The 26,004-nt window shown below is 57.4% G+C and overlaps 1 protein-coding gene across 6 annotated transcripts in view; it reads right to left on the reverse strand.

The window, feature by feature from the left end:
• Positions 1-1,145: 1,145 nt before the first annotated feature.
• PIK3R5 (phosphoinositide-3-kinase regulatory subunit 5) overlaps positions 1,146-26,004 on the reverse strand; it is a 34,610-nt gene continuing 9,751 nt past the window's right edge. Inside the window, exons 2-19 of one of the 6 annotated variants that reach the window (XM_038742101.1) lie at positions 14,173-14,305; positions 12,160-12,260; positions 11,661-11,729; positions 11,008-11,146; positions 10,194-10,263; positions 8,112-8,286; positions 7,827-7,980; positions 7,542-7,625; positions 6,578-7,310; positions 6,191-6,326; positions 5,928-6,059; positions 4,738-4,869; positions 4,292-4,385; positions 3,969-4,045; positions 3,312-3,405; positions 2,876-2,961; positions 2,233-2,345; positions 1,146-1,909 (exon numbers count right to left, since the gene is read on the reverse strand). In XM_038742101.1, coding sequence (XP_038598029.1) covers positions 1,783-1,909; positions 2,233-2,345; positions 2,876-2,961; positions 3,312-3,405; positions 3,969-4,045; positions 4,292-4,385; positions 4,738-4,869; positions 5,928-6,059; positions 6,191-6,326; positions 6,578-7,310; positions 7,542-7,625; positions 7,827-7,980; positions 8,112-8,286; positions 10,194-10,263; positions 11,008-11,146; positions 11,661-11,729; positions 12,160-12,260; positions 14,173-14,287 — 2,631 coding nt within the window. In that variant the 5' untranslated portion in view covers positions 14,288-14,305 and the 3' untranslated portion in view covers positions 1,146-1,782. Of the gene's footprint in view, positions 1,910-2,232; positions 2,346-2,875; positions 2,962-3,311; positions 3,406-3,968; positions 4,046-4,291; positions 4,386-4,737; positions 4,873-5,927; positions 6,060-6,190; positions 6,327-6,577; positions 7,311-7,541; positions 7,626-7,826; positions 7,981-8,111; positions 8,287-10,193; positions 10,264-11,007; positions 11,147-11,660; positions 11,730-12,159; positions 12,264-14,172; positions 14,306-26,004 lie in introns of all 6 variants that reach the window. The other 5 variants (XM_038742098.1, XM_038742100.1, XM_038742099.1 and 2 more) reach the window with 5 other exon arrangements.

Consider the following 26,004-nt stretch of genomic DNA (forward strand, 5'->3'; position numbering starts at 1 on the left):
ACCCCTCCTCAAACTTCCAGACTCACCCACCCACTTACGGTTCAGGCAGAATAATAATAATAACAATAATTGTGGTGTTTTTAAATGTTTACTATGTGCTGGGAACTGTATTACACTGAAGAGGCTGTTCCCAGGGTGGAGCAAGTTGGAAGCTGAGTTTGGCCTGGTGACTGGCCTTAAGGAGGCCTGTGGCCGAACACCTCTGGTCAGGGAAGGGAGGGGGGATGGGGAGGGACAGTTTGTCATCCACCTGCACATGGCCTGAACCACCTTTTTCCCTTCAATAGTAAAACATATTTCTTATTCAGTGATTTCTATGTGCCAAGTATGTAAGCACTGGAGATGACCAGATAGGACATGATTCCTGTCCCACCATCTAAAAGGAAGAACTCAATTAGCTCTCTCCCTCCTGCGTACCTAGCTGATGTACTACAAACCAGACTGTACACTTAACTTGTCTAACCCCAACCTAGTCTCTCTCCACCTCGATCTCATCTTCCTCACCCCGACCCATCACCCACGTCCTCCCTTTGTCCTGGAACTCTCTACCCCTTCATCTTGACAGTCCATCGTTCTCCCCACCTTCAAAACCCTCCTAAAACAGCATCTCTTCCAAGAGGCCTTCCCCAACTAAGCCCTCATTTCCCCTACCCACTCTCCCCTCTGTGTCACCTGTGCACTTGGCTGGGTACCCCTTAAGCACTTTGATATTTACACCAGCCCTACAGCACTTATGTACACATCCTTATACTCTACTACAGAAATTAAAATAAATTACAAACGGGGGAATTTACCCATTCTGTAATTTCTTTTAATGCCTGTCCCCATCTGTATGCTTCTTTTGGTCACGAATCATGTCTACCAACTCTACTTACTGTGGTTTCCTAAGTGCTTGGTACAGTGTTCTGCACACAGTAAACACTCAAAAAAAGCCACGGAGTTCATTATTTTATCCCCATTTTACAAATGAGGAAACTGAGGCCCAGGGAGGTTAAGTGCCTTGCCCAAGATGCCAGGGCTAGAACTGGGGTGTCCTGAATCCCAGTCCTCTGCTTCCTCCATTGGCCATTATTATCATTACCTCCTCCTTCACTGTTTCAACACCTTCCCCTCCACAACCCCACTCAACTGCCACACACGGGGCCTTCCACAAATAAATGTTTTTAATTAATTTAAATAATTATTTTTACAAAAAGCCATCTCCCAAGCTCTGCTCCCCCCCACCACAACCCCCAACACACCCGAACAGCTCTTCACCAGAGAGGGCAAGGGGTTGGGCCCTGGGGGAGGTTGCGCCGCTGCGGGAGGGGGAAGAATTGAACCTGCATTTTGGGGCTGCCGCGGGCCCGGATTTCTATCCCTTCTCGGCGAGGGGGTGTCCAGAGTCATCCCTCCCTAAGGAGAGCACAAGCCACCTTTCTGACCTGGACATTCCACCCCCATAGCAAGAGCCCTGGCGGGGAAGACACTGGGGCAGGTCTCGCCTGGAGGCCAGAGGAGATTCCAGAGTCCAGCCACTGCTCCTCTGCCCGCCTCCATGGGCAGCCCCTCTTTGGGGATGCCGCCAGCCCAAGCCTCTCCCTCTTCAAGCCCTCCCACCAGGGGAAGGGAGTGGGATGCTTAGCTCCCACCCCAACAACCTCCTGGACCCTGACCCTGCCCTTGAATGGGCCCACACCCTCTCTGTGTCCCTGAGAGGCCTGGCCCAAACAAGCAAGCGCGCTCACACACACACTCACACACAGAGAGAGACACCCACACACAGGTGTGTGAAGGGCTTGGTTAGGGCAGGGCGCCGCTAAATGTCATGATGGGAAGGTAGAGCAGAGAGGAGAAGTCGGACGTGTCCTGGGCATCTGAGGGAAGGGGACTTCTGCTCTCAGGTCTGTAGCAGGCGGACACCTCGCACCTATAGACACACCAAAACCTGGGATAAAATCAGCGCACCAGCTGGCGGGGGGGGGGGGGGGGTCAGCGAACAGTCGGGAGGGTGGGAGGTCAGCACATCAGCTGAAAGGGGAGGTCAATGCACAAGCTGAAGGAGGGGTGGGATGTCCAAGCACCAGCCCACGGGAGGGGGGAGGGAGGTGAGTGCACCAGCCTAGGGGAGGTGGGGGCCGGTGGGGAAGGTCAACACACAAACCAAAGTGGGAGTGGACAGTCAGTGCACCAAGAGAGGGGGAGGCAAGGGATAAGCATGCCCAGAAGGGGACCCTGGACCAGATTTCCCACCTGATCACACTCTGCAGGATTTTTCGCTCATCCTGATCGAGACACACAGCAAAGGGGCAGTTGCTGAAACCGATGACTTGGACCTTGTCTACTGTGACCTGCATCGTACTGAGCTGGAGGGACAAGGCTGAGTCAGGGTCTCAGACATCTTGTACCAGGCCCAGAGTGGACTCTGATTCCCAAACTCTGACCCTGGGCCCAGAATGGACCCTGATTCCCAGACTCTAACCCTGGGCCCAGCAGAATTTCAAAGCAGCCGTGGTGAGAAAGGGCTTGAACATGGGGAGGGGGCTTGAAATATGATTGACTGACTGAAGGGCAGAGCAGGGCAGGAGCTTCCAGAGGCCTGCAGCCTGTAAGGACCAGGAGCGACCAGCCCCAGCCATGACCCCACTTACCCATGCCCCCACACTTCACTCTGGTCCCGTCCTTCCCCCAGGGAAACGGGGGGGGAAAGTGCCCGGGATGTGAAATCCTTAGACTCGAGGGGAAATTAACCCCACCAAAGAACCGTAGGCCCACAGCAGCATACAAATCAATCTGAGCCCCCAAAGAAGACAAGCATGAACAAGAGGTGATGGCAGGACCCTCCCTGTCACAGTCCCGCCTCACACCCCACTCAATCGGTCAATCAGCTGCACACCTGGTTGCAATTCTTCTTGCATTTAGAATTCTGTCGCTTCACTACCTCGGTCAGGGTGAGCGTCAGGGAGTCGGTGGTGGTGCAGCCTGCAGGAGTGGGGTTGTGTCCGGGAATGAGTTGGGTTCAGAAAGGGGTTAGGTCTCGGTGGGGGGCTGGGTCTCGGGCAGGGTGGGGTCCGGGGAGGGGCTGGGTCTGGGGAGGGATTGGATCTGGGGCGGGACTGGGTCCCAGGAGGAACAAGCCACTCCATCCCCGCTGCCTTCAGGAATTAATTCTGGCTGGAAATGTGGCCTAAGGGCTCATGGAGGGGAGGCCGGCGGGACCCGCCACTCTCTCCCACCCCGCGGCGGGACCCGCCACTCTCTCCCACCCCCCGGCGGGACCCGCCACTCCTCTCCCACCCCGCCCCCGGGCCCAGTCCGGCCCGACCCCTCACCCAGCTCCTCCTGGTTCCGGCAGGCCTTGTTGAGATTGACCGAGGTGCAAATCTTCTCCACGTGGGTCCAGCGGCTGCGCCCGCTGACCGCGGTCTGAGAACGACACAGGCGGACAGCTCAGCCCCCTCCGTCCCGCCGACGTGGATGCGGGCGCCGGGCGGCGCTAAGGGGAACCCGGGGGCCAGCTGCCTTGGCATTGAATCTCTAACGGGGGCAGGGGAAGGGGTCCGGTGGCCATTGTCCCAGGGCGGCCTCCAAGTTTGACACCACCGAAGTTGGACACCGGGGCAGGTCAGGCAAGGCCTGGGTCGGCAAACTCGGCAACGCACGGTTACCCCTCCCCGCTCCTCCCTTCGGCCAATCTCTCCGTTCCCCCGGCGCCCCCCACCCTTCCCCCACCCCAAGCCCTCGCTGCGAGCGACTCAGCGAGGTGTCCTGGAGCCGGGCGGATCGCTCGGGTCCGAGAGCAGCCCCGGCAGACGGTCAACGCCAAACAACCAAGTTCTCTCGTCGACTCTCGCTCCCCGCTTAGAGGGGTGGGCAGGGGAGAATGGATGGGGGAAGGGGAGAATCGCGGGAGGGAGCGGGGCCTCGCGGGCTTTTCTGATGGGACGGTCCGTGGCGCCGGCCGGGGGAAGGCTAGGCGCGCCCCTCACCGTGCTGTAGGCGACCTGTAGTGTTAGCGGGACGGCCTCGCTGTCCCCGTCGATGCCCAGCCTCTTACTCCCCGGACCTGTGGGACACCCATCCGCTGCACTCAGCTCCGAGAGCAACGCCCTGGTCCCGGCCTCTTCCCGCAGGGGAGAAGGGGCTATCCCGAGCCCAGAACTCGGCCCCGCCACTCCCACTCCCCCAACCTCGCTTCTCCCCTTTCGCTCCCCCTTCTCTGCCCGGGATCGGGCCGGCTCTCCTCTCCCCCGGCCCCTGCCCTCCTCTCCCCCGCCCCCCGTCCCCCGTCCCCGCCCAGGGCTACACCGACCTGAAGCTTTGATGGCTCTGGTGGCGGCAGAGTGCCCCAGCTCCAGCGACTGGAGAAAAATCTCCGTCGTCGTCTCGCCTCCGAGGAAAGTCAACTACGTACGGGGATGGGGAGGGGGTAATAATAATAATAATAATAATGGTATTTGTTAAGCGCTTACTATGTGGCAGGCACTACACTAGGCCCTGGGGTAGAAATAAGCCAATCGGATTGGACACAGTCCCTGTCCCATGTGGGACAGTCTCAATACCCATTTTACAGATGAGGGAACTGAGGTTCAGAGAAGGAAAGTGACTTGCCCAAGGTCACACAGCAGACAAGTGGCGAAGTAGGGATTAGAACCCATGACCTTCTGACTCTCAGGCCTGTGCTCTAGCCACAAGAGGTGGGGGCGTGGTCAGAAGAGGGCGGAGCAGTGGGGGGTGGGGGGCAGGGTGGGGACGCACCTCGGTCTGGTAGAGCTGCAGCAGCACGGGCCGCGTGGCGAAGCGGCAGTAGTAGAGCAGCACGTCGGCCAGGATAGGCAGCCGCCCCGCCGCTCGGTCCGGAGCCCGCCCGGAGACCTCCGGCGGCGGTGGCTGCTGAACCGGCACAGAACCAGCCCAAGTCAGGCCGGGCCACGGGCTCCCGAGGGATGCAGAGCCAGTAGCTGTCAGGGGGAGGCCTGTCCGGTTCATTCCCCCAGGCTTTTATACACACACGCGCGCACACACACATACACACACACACACACCCCTCTCCACGTGCTCACACATACTTGGACATGCTGACACACATGCACATACCTCACTTGCTTACATTCATTCATTCAATCGTATTTATTAAAGGCTTACTGTGTGCAAAGCACGGTACTAAGCGCTTGAGAAAGTACAGCACAACAATAAACAGTGACATTCTTCACCCACAATGAGCTCACAGATACCCTCTCATGCACTCACACATACGAGGCCTCCGGGTGGACACACTGTCGGGAGTGGGGGGAAGGGCCTCCCTCCCCCATCCGACAATTTCTCTGCCCACGCTTCGAAGCCTTACTGAAGGCACATTTCCTCCAAGAGGACTTCCCTGACTAAGCCCTCCTTTCCTCTTCTCCCACTCCCTTCTGTGTCATCTTGACCTGCTCCCTTCATTCATCCCCCTCCCACCAGCCCCACAGCACTTATGCACATATCTGTAATTTAAATATTTATATTAATGTCTGTCTTCCCCTTTAGACTGTAAGCTCGTTGTGGGAATGGAATACGTCTATTTATTGTTATATTGTATGCTCCCAAGCGCTCAGTACAATGCTTTGCGCACAGTAAGCGCTCAATAAATACGACTGAATGAATTAATGGAGAGACTGTCTTTTCAGGGTGCACAGCCTCATTTCCGAAATTTGCTGTCAAAAGTCCTTCCACCTCTCTCCCCCTGCACCATAGCGCAGCCTCCTTGGAGACTCTCCCGCCCCGATCCGCATTTGGGTACCGGGAGCCGGGGGAAGGGGTGCCTCTGGACAGGAGGATGCTGCCTCCCGCCCGGTACCCAAGCCAGCAGCAGGGGCCTGCAGGGTGCCGGGCCCACTGTCGCCCTGCCCCCTACCCCCGCCCCGCCCCGCCCCGCAGAGGCCCCGGGCTCGGCCGCCGCACGCCAGTACCTGGCACAGGACGTCTACCGGCAGGTGCAGGAGGTCCAGCACGTTGCACCTATACCAGGGGTCCAGAGCGCCCAAGAGGTGGGAGATGTTGTTGGTGCTCTCCTCCAGAGGGGACCGGGGCGGGGCCAGCTCCTGCGGGGCGGGGACACGGCTCACGGAGGCGCGGGGCAGGGCGGGGGCTAGACCTCGTCAAGGCTCGGGACTCACCCGCTAGCCCGCGGCCTCTCCAGGGAGGGGCCCCCCGCCACCCGCCCGAACCGTACCCCGGAGCCGGGGAGTCTGCAGGAGTCTGTGCAGGCCGGGGTGGGGAGGCCAGGCAGCGGACTCCTCTTGACTGGGATGTGGAAGAACTGCAGCTTGAAGTACCGGGTCAGGGCGGGGCGGCTGCTTTCCTGGCGCCTGGCCGGGAGAGGGGAGGACTTGGTCAGGGACGGCCGCTGGGCCCAGTCCCCACCGCCACCCCGTTCCCCGACCGCGAGCCCGGCCGTCCGGGACCGATGTCCCCCCCAGGATCCGCAAGGGGCCTAGAGCCCGCCCGCCCCTCCGCCCCCCCCCGCAACCACCACCCTTCATACCCCCGCCCGGCCAGACAGAGGGGAAGCGCTGGCGAAGCGGGGTGGGGAACGAGGGGCTGACGCAGGGCCGCTCACCGGAGCTCGCTGTAGGCTCGGGCCACCTTCCCCGAGATGCGGTCGGAGCCGAACACCACGACCCTTAGCGTCGAGCCCTTGGGGTCCTCGTCGCAGCTGAGGAAGGGGCGGCGCCGGTAGCCCGGGACGGCGGGCCGATGCCGGGCCGGGAGCTGGGCCCGCAGGACGTGCTGTGGCAGCGAGAGGGAGCGCTGGGCCCGAACCGGGGGGGCTGAGGGACAGTCCAGGGGACTGCAAAGGCTGCCCGCCCGCCGCAAAGGCAGCCCCGGGCTCGGACGCTTGAAGAGTTTGTAGAATCTGGGGAGCCTCCGGGCGGGCCGCAGGGAGCTTCCGGGGTCCCCAAACCTACCCGGGGCCCCCTGCCCGCCTAACCGATCGGGGGAACTCTCATCACTGTCCTCCACGTAGCCGCTGTCCGTGTGGTCCGAGAGGCCGGAGACGAAGGACGCCAGGGCCCTGCTGGAGAGCCCCGAGGCGAAGTCCTGGGGGTCCCAGGGGGCCGAGGGGGTCTCCCAGGCTTGCGCGTCCCGCAGGTCCCGGGACACAGCGCTGTGGGGGGAGAGCCGGGAGTCCCGCTCCAGGGAGCAACTCTCCGTCTCCTCCGCCTCTGCCTCCGTCTCCACGGCCTCCGCCTCCGTCTCCACGGCCTCCGCCTCGGACTCCACGGCCTCCGCCTTGGTGTCCCCGATTTGAAGCAGCTCGCCCTCCTGGTGCAGGAGCTCACTCAGGACCTCTGGGGGAAAATGGAGAGCGCTGCGGGCCGCCTCCCTCTGGGGCCCAGCGAGGCGGGGGAGGGAGAGGGGAGAGGAGAGGGACGGGCAGAAGAGTGAAGTGGAGAGGGAACAGAGGAGAGGGGAGGGGAAAGAGAGAAGGGAGGGGAAGGAGAATGAAGAGGGAGAGGGGAAGGCGAAGTTTGGTGGGGACAGGTAGGGTTGGGTCCCCACCCCCCCCCGCCAGCTCTTACCGAAGCTGTCCTGATTCCAGCTGTAAGTGTAACATCTGGCCACAGGCACGGGGATGGTCCGCAATTTCCGGGGTGGGGCCTTCTCTAAGGACGAGGGAGAGGAGGTGGAGGGGACCGGCCCCAGCCCCGCTCCCACCGCCCGATACGTAGGGTCCGGCCCCTTCGGCCCCACCCCACCCGCTCTGAGCAGCCGGACCTAGGCTGCGGAGGGGGCTCTCCGACCCACCCCCGCCCCCCCAGGGTTTCCCCAAAGCCTCCCTCCAGCCCCCCCTCCCTCGCCCCTACCTGAAATCCGGGGGAAGCCGGCTCTTTCCCCTATGGCCTGCAGCCTCCGGCTCAGCCACTGCCGGGCTTCGGCGGGGTCCCCGGAGCCGGACGCCGCCTCCTGAGCCTCGGTGGTGTCGGCGAAGATATCGGCCAGCTCGGCCAGAGTCTTGGCCTAAAGGGCGGGCCCCACGGAGTGAGGCCCCGCGCCCGGCGGCTCCATTGCCCCCCTGAGCCCCGGGACCCCGGTTCGGACCCCGCCCCGGGACCTTCCTCCCAGCCTGAAGTCAGCCCTGGGGCTCGAACCTGCAGCGCGGCCCCCAGCGCGGCCAGGTCACAGCCGGCGCCGAACGCGGCCTGGTAGACGTGCTGGAGCAGCGTGACGTGGGCGCCGTGGGGCGAGCAGGCCGCCCCGCTCAGCTGCTGAGCCACACACAGGAACTCCTTCTGCACCTCCAAGGGGTTCAGCAGCAAGACCGTGCTGCGGGGGAGGCGCGCTCGGGATCAGGCCCGGGATCGGCCGGAACCCCTCGCCGCGGAACAGCGGGACCGACCCCCGGCCAGCCCGGGCTGCTGGCCGGGAGACCGGTCAGAGGCCGAGGGAGGGAAGAAATCCTTTCCGCCCGTTCCTCCCCATCCAAACCGCTGCCATGCTGAACCAAGAGCGGACCCTATCCCGCCTTGACGACTGAATCTGCCTCTTCGCTGATCTCCCCGCCTCCTGTCCCTCCCCAATCCAGTCCATACTTTATTCTGCTGTCCGGTTTATTTTTCTAAAAAAGCTCAGTCCGTGTCTCCCCACTCCTCAAGAACCTCCAAGGTTTGCCCATCTACCTCCGCATCAGACTCCTTATCATCGAATTTTAAAGCCCTTAATACCTCACCGATCTCCTATCACAGCCCAACCCACCCACTTCTCTCCTCTAGTGCCAGCTTGCCCACTGTGCCCTGATCTCATCTATCTTGCCATCGACCCCTTTGTCCACATTCTCCCTCCGGCCTGGAACTCCTTCCCCGTCCATATACACCAAACCACTACTCTCCCCCACCTTTAGCGCCCTAAGCCCTCATTTCCCCTTCTTCATGGCATAGTCACTTGGATGTCTACCCTTGGAGCACTTGATATTCATCCTACCCTGAGCCCCACAACACTCATGTATATATCTATATAGTATTACATATTATTTACTTATATGTACTATAATAATAATGGTCTTTGTTCAGCGCTTACTATGGTGTACCAAGCACTGTATTAAGCGCTGGGGTGGAGACAAGCAAATCGAGTTGGACGCAGTCCCTGTCCCACGTGGGGCTCACAGTCTCAATCCCCATTTTACAGATGAGGTAACCGAGGCACAGGGAAGTGAAGTGACTTGCCCAAGGTCACACAGCATACAGGTGGCAGAACTGGAATTAGAACCCATGACCTTCTGACTGCCAGGCCTGTGCTCTATCCACTATGCCGTGCTGCTTCTCAATGACTGTCTCCCCATTTAGACTGTGAAGTCACTGTGGTCAGGGAATATGTTTACCAATTCTGTTGCACTGTTCTCTCTGAAGCGCCTAGTACAGTGCTCTTTACCTAATAAGCGCTCAACAAATACCATGTGATGATTAAAAGTGGGTGGTTACTCGCAGCCAGCAGGGGGCGCCCTGCGCACACCGACGGTCCGGCTGGGGGCCCGGGGCTCCGGACCGCAGGATCGGGGCAGCGTCTGCCTCGTAGGAATCAGGCCAGGCCCCGCTCCTGTCCCCCACCCTGGGACCGGGAGGGCGCTCCACTTCCAGCCTCCCGTTCCCAGCTCCGGTCCCTGACCTCCCCGCTTCCCTCCCAGCCTCCCGGCCCGGAGGCTGACGGCCTTGGAGAAAGCGGGGTGGCCACTTCCATAGTCAAGTCCCCGGCTGGTGGGATCTACGTAACCATGGCGACCTCCCAATGCCCCCTTTCCACGTCCCAGCAGTGTGATGGCCGGAGCAGGGGATGCGACCAGATCCGCCCTGCCCTCCATCCAGAGCCGAGGGTCCTTCGCGACCGGTGCCCACCGCCCAGCGGCCGGGGCCGGGGGGAGAAGCTGGCAGGGACCTCCGGCAGCCTGGCCTCCTCCCGGCCCCTCTCCGGGATCCCGACCGCGCAGGTGGCCATCAACGTCCCGGCTGTTCTGAGAGACAATGCCAGAAACACAAAGCGCCTTCCTGCCCTCGCCGGGGTTGGCCAGCTTTCTCCACTTTCTCCCCGAACCCCGGGGTTGGGTTGGCTGCTTCCGGCCCCGGGAACACCCACTCCCAACACGGGGCCTAGGTCGGGCCCCCACAGCAGGGCTGGGCTACTGGCCCAGTCCCGCCGTAGCCATCCCTGCCTCGGTCAAGGCGTGCGCTGCAGGCACTCACAGGGTGGAGCTCCGGTGCTTGTTGACGACCAGGCCCTGCTCGGAACGCACCAGCCGCTGGAAGGATACTCCTGCAGGGGGCGGGGACGACAGTGGGGACGGCAGTGGGGATGGATGGATGGATGGATGGATGGATGGATGGATGGATGGATGGATGGATGGAGGGCGGAGGGGAGAGTGGAAGAGGAGGCCTTTCAGGCTCCCTCTCTTGGGAAGGGCGGGGCCCGGGACCAGAGATGCAGCCAGGAATCGGGGGCCCAAGACTGGTCCCCTCCAGACACTGACACCCATCTCGGCCCTCATTTTCCCCCCGCTGCCATGCCCGGCTGCAGGCCGAAGGACAGACGATTGGGGCTCTGACTGCCTGCCTGTCCCTGATTCCCTGTCCCCTTCCCCCGCCCCCACCCTTCACCTTTTCAAAATTAAATTTACTAAACTCTTACTATGTGTTGAACACTGTGCTAGGCACTGTGTTGCTGAGCCACAGTGGGCTCAGACGAAGGGGGACGGGAAGCAAGTATTTGATTCCCATTTTACAAATGAGAAAACTAAGGTACAGGGAAGTTAAGTAACCTGCCCAAGATCACAGAGCAGGCTACTGGCAGAGCCCAGGTCTCCTGCCTCCTAGCCCGCTGCTCTTTCCATTAAATGACGCCGTTGCTGCACTGGACAGTCCAGCCCAGGCTGGAACAGGTTCAGGGGATGGGGATGGGGATGGGCAGAGAGTCTGAGTTCCAGGCCAGAGGGAGACCCGAGCCTGAGGGAGGCCGGGCAGGAGGGGGTTGGTGGGGGCAGGAGCCCGGATCCGGCCCTACCTGGTGCCCGGCGCTCAGCCTCGATGACGGTCAGCAGCTCCCGGCAGACACTCGAGTAGGGTATGGGCCAGGTAAGGAAGCCATGGTAGGTGCTGGCTGCCTGCAGGAGGAGGTCTGAGTCCTCAGGGAAGTGTGGGGTCTGTGTGCAAAGCAGGTGGGGAATTCATTCATTCATTCATTCAATCGTATTTATTGAGCGCTTACTCTGTGCAGAGCACTGTACTAAGCGCTTGGGAAGTACAAGTTGGCAACATATAGAGACGGTCTCTACCCAACAGTGGACTCACAGTCTAGAATGGGAATGGGTGCCGGACTCAGAGGTATATGGCAGGGTCTCTGGGCACACCCACGCGTGTGCGTGCGCACACACACACACACACACACACACTCTCTCTCTCTTCAGGGTGCTCTGCACATTCAACCTGCCATCAGTAGGGGAGGGGCAGAGGTAGGAGGGAAGGGGTCAGCTGTGACACACTCCCTACACCTACCCCTTCCCTTCACCAAGAACAAAAACAATAGCCAGAGTTACTCGGGGCCATGTGGACCCACCCCTCGCCCATAGGGGAGCCGGGTGGGCCTGCCCCCTGCTCCCTGCCCCCGGGGGAGCTGAGACCAGGAGCCACGGAAGCCCCCACCCTACCAGGACTCACACTTAGCACCGTGGAGTAGAAGAGCAAGGCCAGGGGAATGAAGAGGTCATAGCGGCATTTCTCCTGCACCTGGAGAGTTCCAGAAACCAGAGTGAGGGGAGCAGGGGCAGAATGTCACCAGGGACTGCTCCTGCCTCTGGGAGTGTGTGTGTCTCTGTGTGTCTGGGGAGTGGGGCAAACAGCTGCCAGAGCCTGGGATGATAAAGGGGGGAGGGCCCTTAGCAGGGTGGCCCCAACCCTTCTCACACCCTTTCTTCTCCCTTCCGGAGCACCTGGTCAAGGAAGTTCCCCGACAGCTGCCCAGCTGGGAGCAGGGAATTGTCAGCAGTGAGAGCTTCCTCACTGCCCGCCCACCCCTCGCTGTCTGCCCTGCAGAGACCTCCCTTCCCCTTGCCCCCTTTCCACCACCCCGCTCCAGCTGCCCCACAGTCCCTCTCACCGCCCTTTGCTGCCCACCACCTCCACCCCGCCCCCCAGATCAGCCTGGCCAGGCCCCCACCTCTCGTGTTTTCTGCAAGATTTGCTCGAGAAGGATGAGGAAGTGGTCTGGGTCCCTTCCCACCAGCTCCTGCAGGCTCCAGCGGTTCAGACAGAGCCCAGCTGCTGACAGAGAGCAAATGGTGGCCATCAGAGGGCCCAAGCCTCAGCCCCAGCCCCAGGGCTCTCCAGGCCCTTCCAGCCTCCCCCTGGGCCTAATCCCTCTCGGCCACTTGTCTGCTGTGTGACCTTGGGCAAGCCACTTAACTTCTCTTGCCTCAGTTACCTCATCTGTAAAAGGAGGATTAAGACTGTGAGCCCCACGTGGGACAACCTGATTAGCTTGTATCTACCCCAGTGCTTAGAACAGTGCTTGGCACATAGTAAACACTTAACAAATATTATTATTATTATTACTGGCCGACCACCACCCTCCACACCTTCAAAGCCCTACTAAAATCACATCTCCTCCAGGAAGTTTTCCCTGACTCATCCTTCTAGATTGTAAGCTCCTTGTAGGCAGGGAACATGTCTATCAACTCTATTGCATTGTCTGTCCCAAGAACCTAGTATAGAGCTCAGCAAACAGCAAGCACTCAATAAATACCACTCACTGACTGATAATCCCTCATCTCCCCATCCTATTTTCACTCCCTACTGCATCACTGATGAACTTAGTCCTACCCCATAAGCCATTAGATACTCACCCCACCTTCACCCACAGCATGTAATATATATTTCCTTATCCTCTGTTTTCTCCCCTATCTCTAATTTATTTTAATGTCTGTCTCCCCTGTTAAATTGCAAGATCCTTGGGGGTAGCAATCATGTCTATTGTACTCCCCAACCCATGAGTACAGTGCTCTGCACACAGTAAGTGCTCAATAAATACCACTGATTGATTTATTGATGGGGGAGGCGGTAGGGAAGGGGAGGGGTGAGTGAGGGGAAGAACAACCCCCCCTCGCCCCATCTCTGCACTCTCGTCCTCGGCATGTTGAACCAACTGGGTTCCTAGTGCAGGGGCTGGGGGATCGGTTGGGGGTATTGGTGATCAGATTAGCCCTTTCCCCATCCCTCTAGAATAATAATAGTAAAAATAATTGTGGTATTTTTAAGTACTTACTATGTACCAGGCACTGTACTGAGTGCTGGGATAGATACAAGCTAATCAGGTTGGACACTGTCCCTGTCTCACATGGGGCTCAGTCTCAATCTCAATTTTACCGATGAAGTAACTGAGGCACAGAGAAGTGAAGTGATTTGGCCCAAGTTACATAGCAGACAAGTGGTAGAGCCGGGATTAGAACCCAGGTCTTTCTGACTCCTAGGCCCGTGCTCTAGCCACTAGGCCAAACTGCTTCTCTTTAGACCCTGTGAGCAAGGACACGCCCCTTCCCCTAGCTGGTTCTGTCCCAGACCACCCCACTTTCCTCTCTGCTGGGGCCCAGCCGGCAGGGCTCGGGGGACAGATTGTAACGGGGCCCAGGCACTGGGGAGCCCAGTGTGGGTGGTTTCGGAAGGATGAGGTTTCCTTACAGCAAAACTTTTCTCTGAATTTTCCTTCAGATGTAGCCAGAGCCCAAGAGGTTTGTGGTTCCTGTTTCCCTTTCTGCCCTGGTGCTAAGGCAGTAGTGATTTAAAGGGACCCAGCCCTGGGGCTCCTCTGGTGTTACTCAGGTTGTGATTTCAACTGTCCCATCCCTGGGGCTCCTCTGGCGCTAATCAGGTGATCGTTTAAAGGGACCCCACTCTGGGCCTGCAGGCTATTTGGGCCAGGATCTCCCAGGGCTCAGTCTTGGCTCTTCAGGGGCAGGGCAAGGGTTGCAGTTAGGCACAGATGCCACACCCAGGCCTCTGTCCTGCAAGGGTGCCAGATGGACTGACAGCTGGCCCAGCCGTGGTAGGGGGCTGCAATGGGCCATGGAGGGGCCCGGGGGTGGGGGGGGGGAGGGGAGGGACGGGGTTCCCGCAGGGACACGATAAGAAGGTCCCAGGGTCCCATCCCTTTCCGTCCCTGGTGCCCCTTACCCACCTGACCAAGAAGAAGAGAGTGGCTCAACACTCAACCCATGCAGACACCGCTCCAGGGCGTGCTGGATCCTGTCCTCGGTGCACGTGGTTGGTGGTGGCTGGGGCTGCGGCTGCATTGTGGGTCATCTCCTGGGCTGGGGGAGATGTCGGGTGAGCGGCGCGGGCCAGAGCCTGGTCACAGGGGAGCGGGGCCACAACATCGGTGGGTAGCAGCGGCCCAGGCAGGGAGACCCTGGCGGGCATCCTCGGTCAGATTCCTTCACAACAGTCAGAGCTCCTCTCTGACTCTTGTCCTGTGTCTGAGGGCCCGGGGTCCCTGCCCCTTTCCAAACATGGGCTCTCTCTCAAGGAGCCTTTCCGAGTAGGTACATCACCCCTCCTTGACATCAGGGACAAGATTACCACAGCAAACCAGGCCCCTTACTGCCACCACCAGTGCTGACAGCACCTCCAGCCCCAGGCACACCCAGTCCCTTGGGCCCTGTCAGTCCCCAGGTCTCCCTGGCCCTCCAAAACTCACCCAGCATCATGAGCACCCTCCTTGATGCCAGGTGCACTCAATGCCAGAAAAAATGACTCCCTGACTTCCAGATCACAGCCTCTATGTCAGGTTCTGCCCCCAAAGCCTGGACCCAGAACCCTGCCCTGGCCACTCTCTGGGCCAAGGACAAGCCCTGGGGCCGGGGCCGGAGAAGAACCCAGGGAAAGGGCCAGATCCAGCAGACCTACTTCCGGGGCCTGAACTCAGAGCAGCCCGGCTGTCCAACCCCAGCACCTCTCCAGGCTGGCAGGTCCGAGTTTGATAGTCCCTGTCCCCACTCGGGGCCCCATCCCTGAGGCCCCATAATGGAGGCTTGGACAGCCTGCCCATGGGTGCCAGTTTCACATGCATATGGATTTCCCTAGGCTGCTGGGACACCAACTCTCAGCAGCTTGTGGGGGTAATGTCACCCCCATGGCTGGGACCCCAGGAGTAAGCCCTCTTTCTACCAGGTTCCACAAAGGGCAAGGATTCCCAGAGCAGAGGGTCCCTCAGGATGCAACAGGAAGGAGAGAAAACAGTGGTTGTCTGGTCCTTGTTTCTATTTCATGGGCTGCTTCTTGTCCAGGCCATCATGCTGGGTATGACTGGCTCCACTATGAACAGCAACCATTTGCAGGGCATTTTGTGTTCAGTTTGCAGATTCCATGTGTTGCCAACTACCCGTATATACCCTCAGCCCAGATAATTCCACATGCACCTTAACCTCGGGGTAGGGCATTGTCTGACCCGGGTCCTGTGGGAAGGGCCCACTGGTCAGCATGTTCACTATTTGTTCTGCTTCTTTTGGTGGCACCCTGGGCTCTCTCCCATTGGCCTCCGCTCCCCAATCCCAAGGCTTCCTTTGCTCCCCTACCTCAAGGCCTCTGCTCTCCCACCCCAAGGCCTCTGCTCCCTCCCATCCCCTTGAGACCTCTGACCTTCCCCTACTGCTGGGGAGTGGAGAAGAGTGGGGCATGGGTTTGGATGCCTTAGGCCTAAAGGCCCTCAGGCTTGGCGATGGGACCAATGCCAGCCTGACTCTCCCACCATCCCTGAGGTGGGGACACAGTTGCTACCACCCCCTCACCCACAACAATATTTGCCCATGGCTGAGGAAGGCACAGTGCACACACACACGGATGCTCTGCCCTAGACCTCAACAACAGACCTAAGCCCGGTAGACCTCCAGAGTGATCGCTGTTGGCCCCAGGACTGTGGGTGAGTAGGGCTTGGTGGAGAGGAGGGAGCAGGGGTGAGAGTGTCATCTCCTCCCCAGAAAACCTAGGTGCACAGGGCGGGGGTCCCTCCACTCAGTGACCAAACAGGAAGCAGCCTGGGATAATAATAAAATAATAATAATAATAATAATAATGGTAGCATTTATTAAGCGCTTACTATGTGCAAAGCACTGTTCTAAGAGCTGGGGAGGTTACAACGTGATCAGGTTGTCCCACGGGGGGCTCAAAGTCTTCATCCCCATTTTACAGATGAGGTAACTGAGGCCCAGAGAAGTTAAGTGACTTGCCCAAAGTCACACAGCTGACAACTGGCAGAGCTGGGATTTGAACCCATAACCTCTGACTCCAGAGCCCGCGATCTCTCCACTGAGCCATGCTGCTTCCTGAGGGATGAGGCCCTCAGACCAGGAGAAAGGGGAAGAGGTGAGGCGAGATTCATTCAATCGTATTTACTGCGTGCTTATGAGAGTATATTACAGCAATAATAAGCCCAGCCCAGGCTCACTTAGAGAATCACGATGGATGGCTGTGTCTTTGCAAACATTGCTCTAACACAGAAACCTGGGCCCCTGAAGAGGAGCAAACTAATTTGCTTTTGGGCTGACAGACTCTACCCCAGCCAGCAAGCCTGCAAAGGGCGGGCAGCAAAATCTGCAATTTGAAGTTGACACTAAGCCACCCAGCTTCCCGGGCCTACACAAGATTCAGCGGCTTGTTGCTGGGCCCCTGGAGCCACTTGTTGTCTTCATGGCATGGGGACCGGCAGCAAGTGGGAGGCGGCCAGGCCAGGCCAGGCCAGAGCCATCTGGACTGTGGTACTCGACCTCCACTGCTTCCCAAGAGTGGGAAGTGAGTTCAGCAGGAGTTGGTCACTCGAGTGCAGGCTCCGGGGCGGGCCCACCCCACGGCTCCATGAAAACAGAACTGAAAGGAATCACTCAAGTGAGCCTGAAACCCCTATTGAAGAGCCCACTCCAGCCAAACTGCAAGGAAACCCCTAGATATGGCCCTGGGGACAGCAGTATGAACCTCACAGGGTCAGGGCCGCATAGTGTCAGGGTCGGCTCAGAGGGCCCAAGGACAGGGAGGGGAGTCACTTGGGCAGATGTTGGCAATGGGGGTGGGGGATGGCCCAAGCAGGACTGTCCACTCCTGCTCTTCCTATCCAGAAGGAGAACTGTGGGGGAGTCCACCCCTGCAGCTTCACTCCTTCATTGTATTTCCAAGGACACAGTCCCAGGCCAAGGATACACAAATACATGCAAATGATTACAAACAAGATGCAAATGAGCACTCCACAGTCCCACCCTGGCAAAGGCTCTGAGGGAGGGCTGCGGTGGGGGTGACCAGAGGCAGGGATCATGGGATCACGTCACAGCTTTCAGGGTGCCACTTCCACTGCTCCCCTGCCTCCTGGCTTGGCACTCATCATGGCCTAGCCCACCCTGTGAGCAGACCCAGGACTTATGTCCCCTCACAGCCCCGGATTTCCCCAAACCAGTCCCATCGGCTCAACCCCAACACAGGAACAGGGACGGCATCCTTGTGGTTCCTAGATTTATGCAGCAATTCACTCCTGTCTGTCTATCTGTCTGTCTGTCTGTCTGTCTGTCTCTCTCTCTCTCTCTCTCACACACACACACACACACACACTCTCTCTCTCTCTCTCTCTCCCTCCCCCCCCACCCAACCACTGCAGCCTGCAGCCCTATAAGAGGCCCTCAGGGAATCCGGCTGAGAAGGTGTATTGGGGTGACTCCTTCCTGGAGAGTCCCCTGAGGTCAGAGGGAGAGAGCTCCCTCCTGGAGACTTCTTGGGGGAGTCTGGCTGGGGGGAGCTGGAGGGGTGAGTTGAGGGGAAGCCTGGTGTTGGGGATGTGAGGAGGTGTGTTGGGTGGGTGCAGGGGGGGAGGGGGGAGGGAGTCTCCCTTCAAATAGGCCCCCAGAGGGAGTGGAGGGGTGGGGGTCTCTCCCCAGCCCAGGGAGCTATGGTTGGGAAACTCACGGTAACGGGGGTTCCACCACCATACCTCCATGGGTGACGAAACCCTACAGCAGTGGTTAATCCGAAGTTCCTCTTCCAGGCAGTGAGTGCTACTCGGTTCCACTTCACTCTCAACCCCATTCCCCGGGCCTTTTGCATTTCCACCCCACTCCTGGGTTCCACCCCACTCCCCAGGCCCTCTGTGCCCCTACTCCCATTTCCACCCTGCTCCCTGAGCCTTCCCCGGGCCCACCTCCACTCCCACCCCACCCTCGCTCCCTGGCAGCCCCTCTCGGTGCTGCTGCAGACACTGCTGGGGACAGGGGGAGGGAGCGGGATGGGCAGAGGGGAGCACTGAAGGTAAGTGGGCGGGCCTTAGGGCACCGGTGAGCAGAGATGCAGCTCCACTTGCCCAGGACAAGCCAAAGGACCGACCCAAGGATGAGCTGCCCTCACTACCTGCTCTCTGCCTGACTTGCCAACCTCTTGCATCAGACTTCGGAAGAGAATAGACAACATATCATGCCCCCAACATCCTGGCACAGCTTCAGAGCACAAGAAAGATGCCTCCCTCCCGAGTCATCCCATGTGGACCTGCCCTGCTACCTCCAAACTGCTGCACTGGGTCCCACGGGGCCCAAGAAGAATGAAACAGAGAAGATGGGAATGAATCCACATTGTCTGCCCCTGGTATGGGTACCCAGGGTGGTACTCAGTCCTCTCCTTACAATGGTCTCAATGACCTTCTGCCCTGGCCAGCCCTGGATGACCCCCTTCCTCAGACTGACCCCAGCCCCTCCTCCTAGCCCAGGCCATAGGCTGGGGATCCTGACCTGAGGATCTGCCTGAGTCCCTTGGTTCTGCCACCTGGTACCCACTGGCACCAGTCTGTGGGCAGCCCCAAGCCATGGCCCTCTGTCCCCTCCACAGGCAGGTATAGAAAACCCTGCTCCTGTCCTGGCTTCTCCTCTTCCCTTCCCTATTCCCCATATCCTGCCACCACCACCCCCACCACAGTGGCTTTCCCACCTTCCTTCTCCTAACCTCCTCTCTTGTCCCCAGCCCCCTCACCCATTTGGCCTCTCAAACTCTGCTCCATCCCCACTTCCAGTTGTCCCGGCCAGGAGGCAGAGGCAGCAAGACGTTTAGCTCCTGGAGGGCAGAGACACTGCAAAGACCTCCATAGTGATATCACGACCAGCCCTGTTGGAACAGGAAACTCAAGCCACAGGCTCCAGTATAAGCAACGTGTGGGCATTTCTTGGTGATACCATCTACCAGGCAACCGACAAGACTGTGGGCCCTGCCAAGCCATTCGCCAAGGTTGGTTAGATGCAAATGATTCAGAGATAAAAAGTCCACTTGCAACAAAACAAGAACCAACAACATCTTGCAGCACTTCATGACTCACACAAAACCAGGGTTATAGAAACCTACGTCATGACATGCAAATACAGTTGAGGAACTTGCATGACAGATGGCAGAATGCCAGAGCGGAAGACGGCCAGGGCTCTGCAGACCACCACAAAACCAAGAACCTCTCTAAGCATCGTTCAAGACATAGCATGCCCTTGTTTGTCCCGTTACGGAAGCCCTGGAGGGTGGAGGCGGTGCCAGTCTCATAGCAGACAAGGAGGGAATCCTGAAGAGGTGACTACAACAAGGCTGCCTCAACATTCTGCTCCATCCACCATCTCCTACCGGAGATGAGACCCTTCACAGCCCAGGAAACCTTCCGAAAGGTCATACTGTCTCTATATGTTGCCAACTTGTACTTTCCAAGTGCTTAGTACAGTGCTCTGCACACAGTAAGCGCTCAATAAATACGATTGATGATGATGATGATGAAAGGCACAGGTGTGACCCTCGCCCCATCTTCTGAGGAAGCTTCTGCGGCAGTCAAAGCCAGGACAGCCAAGGTCCCGGGCCTGACGACGGGACCTGCTGAGATCGCCCAGAGGGGTTCCGGCAGCACCCACACGAGCGCTTCCTCAAACCATGAAACTCGGAGGAGGAGCCACTGGATCTTGCTTCTGTTGACTTACATGACTCGGCGTTGGTCTCTGGCAGCCACACTTTGGAATGGGTCTTGGGGGTGCCGCTAGGTGTTGTGCCTGTGGTGTTCTTACTTGGCTACAAGGGATCCTTTTTATCTCTGTGTCATTTGCATTGAACCACCCTTGATGACTCCACCTGGCCCGGCCCAAAGTCTCGGAGACAGAAATGCCCATTCATCACTTGTGTCGCAGTGGTTATAGAGGGAACTCGTTATTATCTGTGGGTGAGATCGTGATTAGAGTCCTCCCAGATCAGCAACTGGAGAATATGCCCCACCACACAGCCCCAGAATCACAATGGGGCTTCAGATTACAGCAGATGCAAACTTGGCAGGGTGCCAGATTCAGGAGCCGGGCCAGGGGCAGAACCAGGTATTCTGTGTTGTTTTCATAGACCTCATGGGGGCATTTGAAATTAGTAAAGCTGGACTCTGGCACTTACACAGTAAATTTGACTGCCCTGAAAATTGAAGACTGTGAGACTGCTCCATGAAGGCCTCATTGGCCGGATCAGAGCTGAGGGTCGGAGCCGAGGTTCAGAGCCTCATCCATGCCCCTTGGCCAGTAGACTGAAGAGGGGACGAATAGTGGGCCCGGTCCTGGTTCACGCATTCTATGCAGCCACATCAGAAGATGCAACAAGAGACCCTGACGTAGGTCAGAGAATCCGCTTTCACTCCTCAAGAAAACTCATCCAAGATCCTAGACACCATCAGATAAGAATTGCCATATGCACATGGTTGCACCCTAGAGACACACACCAAAGAAAACATGCAAATGACTGTAAACCACTTCGCAGAATCAGCCGGGCATTACAGGCCCGAAAGTCTAAAGAAAACCGGGGTCGTGTTTCAGGCTACACCGCAGAAACCACATCCATTCAATCGTATTTATTGAGTGCTTACTGTGTGCAGAGCACTGTACTAAGCACTTGGGAAGTAAAAGTCGGCAACATACAGAGATGGTCCCTACCCAACAACGGGCTCACAGTCTAGGAGGGGGAGACAGACAACAAGACAAAACATGTAGACAGGTGTCAAAATCGTCAGAACAAATAGAATTAAAGTTAGATGCACATCATTAACAAAATAAATAGAATAGTAAATATGTACAAGTAAAATAAATAGAGTAATAAATCTGTACAAATATATACACAAGTGCTGTGGGGAGGTGAAAGAGGTAGGGCGGGGGGGATGAGGAGGAGGACCATATTACAGGACCAAATGCTATCACAGAATTTTGTGATTTGGGTAGTACACTGACCAACGATGCAAGAATAGAAATGGAGGTGGAGAAGGGTGGGAGACTTTCACAGTATGGCGGCAGAGGGATATCAGACTTCAGGCCAAGATAAAGGCATACAGAGAGGAAGAGCTGTCCAACCTTCTCTCTGGCTGGGAGACCTGGACTTCCCGCAGATACCAATCAGTGGCATTGATTGAGTGCTTGCTGTATGCAGAGCACTGTACTTAGTGTTTGTGAGAGTTCACTGTACAAATTACAAGAACACTGCATCTGAGTCCTTGAGTGGTCCCATCAGCGTTCCTCATGGGCTATACTCAATCAATCAATCAATCAATGGTATTTATTAAGCACACAAAACACCATACTAAGGTCTTGGAGAGTACAATACATAGAGTTGGTAGACAAATGCCCTGCCCTCAGCCAACTTGCTGTCTACTCTCAACACTGAATGGCAGGGCAGGATCACAAACAACAAAATCCTGGAACAAAATTGTAAAGAGGAAGGCAAAGAGAAGGATTCTGGGAAAGGCTCTTTACCCTCATTTCCTTTTCTCCCACTCCCTTCTGCATCACCCTGATTTGCTCCCTTTATTCACTTCCCCAACCCAAGCTTCACAGCATTTATGTGCATATCTGTAATTTATTTATTTATCTATCTCCCCCTCTAGACTGTAAGCTCACTGAGGGAAGGGAATGTGTCTTGTATTCTCCCAAGTGCTTAGTACCGTGCTCTGCACACAGGAAACTCTCAATAAATATGATTGATTGATTGATTGATTGATTCATCAGGGGCCAATATGAATCAGTGCAAGCCAGCAGCCCTGAGGCCTGGAACAGATTTGACAAACAGCTTTTGAAAGGGACCCAAGACCAAGCAGGTAGCCCTGCCAGCCCAGCCCCCATCCAAAGAGGGTGGAAACAGGGGAAACAAATGAGGATTGACTAATGGGCAAGGACGGGGCAAGAGATGATAGAGTTGGGAAAGGCTAACCCCTCTTGCTGGCAGCTGAGTATGCACTGTTCGGGGGTGCCTTCCCAGTCTGGGGGCTGAGCTGGCCAGTTCATCTCCTGCTCTCCTTCTGGACTACTGATGGCCCGTGGGATGAACCACTGATAAAGGGTGCCCTGAGGTGACAGCTGGCGGGTCCTGACGTTCCCTAAGCATGGTGTGGAGTGGAGAGAGCCCCTGGGGCTTCCAAGTTTCAGGGGGAAGTGGGCCCATGGCGGCCTTTGCTCCAGGGATGGGGTGAGGGCAGAGACTGGTCATCCCTCAGCCTGGTGACCGAAAACAGCCACATGAGCATGGCCCAAGACCAGCCCGTCTTACAGGGGGTTAGGCAATTGTGCCAACCTTAAAGGGAGGACGCCTGAGGATGACCTCCTTCCTGTCAGCTCTTATAAAAGTCAGTTCTCCATCACTGAAGCTACGTTCACTTCAATATATCTCAATGAATCCATCAATGACATTTATTGAGCAATTACAGTGTGCAGAGTACTTAGTACACAGCTGTGTTGGGTAGGTCATGTGTGGAGAATGGACAACAGCAGAATACCCAAACAGCTGTCGGTGCCATGTGGTGAGTCGCAATTGGGAAACTGAAAGACAGGAGGGCAGAGGAAGTGCTCTAACAATACAGACAAAAAAAAAAAGCCTCAGTCAATTACTGTATCCCAGATGAACACTGGAGGTCCATTGCGGCAGACAGACCAGCATGACACATTGCAATCAGGGAAGAATCGGCAAAATAAAAAACAGCACCAGGCACTGTCTAAAGCCAAAATGACAGCACAACAAGGAACTGTGCACACCAATGTGTGTACATGCTGCAGTAGAGACGGCAGGCTCCATCATCAGATTTTTGGAACACACACACACACACACACACACACACACACACACACACACACACACCCCATTTTAAAGAGAAGCAGCGTGGCTCGGTGGACAGAGCACAGGCTTTGGAGTCAGAGGTCGTGGGTTCGAATCCCGGCTCTGCCACATGTCTGCTGTGTGACCTTGGGCAAGTCGCTTAACTTCTCAGAGCCTCAGTTACCTCATCTGTAAAATGGGGATGATGACTGTGAGCCCCACGCGGGACAACAACCTGATAACCTTGTATCCCCCCAGCGCTTAGAACAGTGCTTTGCACATAGCGCTTAACAAATGCCATCATCATCATCATCATCATCATCACTTTAAAAAAAAAAGGAAGCAGGAGTCAACCTGGGAGTAGTGGTCCACGATCAGGGAGGGGTGGGGGATTGGGACTAGGGGTGTTATGGGAAACCATTTCACACACCACCTTCACAGAAAGGGGAGACCCCGGCCCCACTGTGGGGGAATTTGGATGACCCTGCAACCTCAACTTGCATGTGGGGGCAACCTACAAGAACAGTTAAGGGAAGCAATGTGGTCTAGGGGAAAGAACCCAGGCCTAGGAGCCAGAAATTCTGGGTTTGAATCCTGGTTCTGCAACTTATCTGCTGTTTGCCCTTGGGCAAATCACTTAATTTCTCTGTGCCTCAATTTCTTCAACAGTAAAATAGGGATTCAATATCTATTCTCCCTGATGCTTAGACTGTAAGCCCCACCTAATTAACTTGTGTCTACACCAGAGCTGAGTACAAGGCTTGCCACATAATAAACGCTTAACCAAGACCATTAAAAAAAAGGGCCAGGTCGGGCCCGGTCGGGCCCTTTGGGTCCCCAAGGAGTTGCTGCTTCCCTCCCTGCCCCTGGATCTCATTCCGCGGCTGATCCGGAGGGTCCCGGTTCCCGGCCACGGCCCCGGCCCGCCCCTGGGCAAGACAATGCCAGTCACCCTGGGCTGGGCCCCGGGGCACACAGTGACCCAGCTCCGGCCTCCCAGGGAGGCCCCGGGATCCGAAGCCCCTGAAGGGGACAGGGGCAGCTGCCGTCCGTCCCTCAGGCCGCAAATAATGGCATTTGTTAAGTGCTTACTATGTGCCAGGCACTGTACTAAGTGCTGGAGTGAATACAAGCAAATCGGGTTGGACACAGTCCCTGTCCCACGTGGGGCTCACAGTCTCAATCCCCATTTTACGGGTGAGGGAACTGAGGCCAGAAAAGTTAAAAGCAACTTGCCCAAGATCACAAAGCAGACAGGTGGCAGAGTCGGGATTAGAACCCATCACCTTCTGACTCGCAGGCCCATGCTCTATCCACTGCGCCAGGCTGCTTCTGCAAAGATGTGCTCTGCCCTTCCCCAGGGAGGAAATGAGCGTGGCCGGCTGGTGTCCCCGCGCCGAGAACAAGGGCGAGACCGGACGGGACGGGACGGGACAGTATATATGTGTGTGTGTGTGTGTGTGTGTACATATTTATTACTCTTTATTTATTTATTTTACTTGTACATACCTATTCTATTTATTTGATTTTGTTAGTATGTTTGGTTTTGTTCTCTGTCTCCCCTTACTAGACTGTGAGCCCACTGTTGGGTAGGGACTGTCTCTATATGTTGCCAGCTTGTACTTCCCAAGCGCTTAGTACAGTGCTCTGCACACAGTAAGCGCTCGATAAATACGATTGATTGATTGATTGATTGATTGACCGGGGACGGGTCAGCCCGCCTCCGCCCCTCCGAAGCCGCGCGCGGGTCTCTCGGGGCCACCCCAAGGCCGGGACCGGAGGCGGTTTCTACCCCGGGAAAGCCCGGCAGCCGGGGAGTTTTGGTGTCTCCTCCCTCCGGGGATGACTGTGCGGGCCGGCGAGCGGGGCTCCCCCCACCCCACCCCCGACCCGGCCAGGGCTCGTGCCCGGAATGAATCGCGGGCCCCAACAGGAGGGGGCTGCGGAGAATGAAAACCGGACCTCCGCCCCTCCAATCCATCAATCAATGGCATTAATTGAGCGCTTACGGTGTGCAGAGCACCGTACTAAGGGTACAAAACAATGGAGTTGGTAGATTCATTCCCTGCCCAAAACGAGCGGTATTTATTGAGCCCTTATGCACTGGACTATGCGTTTGATAGAGCACAACTCAAGAACGTAAGTAGACACCTTCCCTGCCCAGGAGGGGCTTCCAGGCTAGAGGAGGAGACAGACATTAAAATAAACTACGGAAGGAGCGAACATAAGTGTTGTGGGGCTGTAGGGGGGGGGGGGGATGAGTGTCTAGGTGCTTAGAGGGAACAGGCCCAAGTGCCTCGGCCACGCAAAAGGAGGGCTGAAGCCAGGGAAAAGAGGGCTTGGTCGGGGAAGGCCTCGGGAGAGAGATGATTTTAGCAGGACTTCGAAGATGGGGAGGGAGGTGGTCGGTCAGATATAATAATAATAATGATGATGATGGTATTAGTTAAGCGCTTACTATGTGCCAAGCACTGTTCTAAACTCTGGGGTAAATACAAGGTCATCAGGTTGTCCCACGTGGGGCTCACAGTCTTAATCCCCATTTTACAGATGAGGTAACTGGAGCACGGAGACGTTAAGTGACTTGCCCAAGGTCACACTGCAGACAAGTGGCAGAGTCGGGATTAGAAGCCACGTCCTCTGACTCCCAAGTCCGTGCTCTTTCCACTAAACCACGCTGGATTTGAAGGGGGGAGGAGCTACAAGCCGAGGGTGGGGGTGGGGGTCGTGGGCGACCCGGGGACGGCGACGAGGAAGACGAGATGGAGGTGATAGAGCCGGACCGCCCTGCTCTCCCAGCCCCCCGCCCCCTCCCCGCGCCGGGGCCACCTACGCATGGAGGCGGGATTCCCCCCGGGGGAGCCCGAGGCCACCGCACCCCCGGCCGGCCCGGCCCCGGTCCCAGTCCCAGCCCCCA

This window comes from Tachyglossus aculeatus, unplaced genomic scaffold, assembly GCF_015852505.1.
Source record: "Tachyglossus aculeatus isolate mTacAcu1 unplaced genomic scaffold, mTacAcu1.pri SUPER_34, whole genome shotgun sequence".
Lineage (NCBI taxonomy): Eukaryota > Metazoa > Chordata > Mammalia > Monotremata > Tachyglossidae > Tachyglossus > Tachyglossus aculeatus.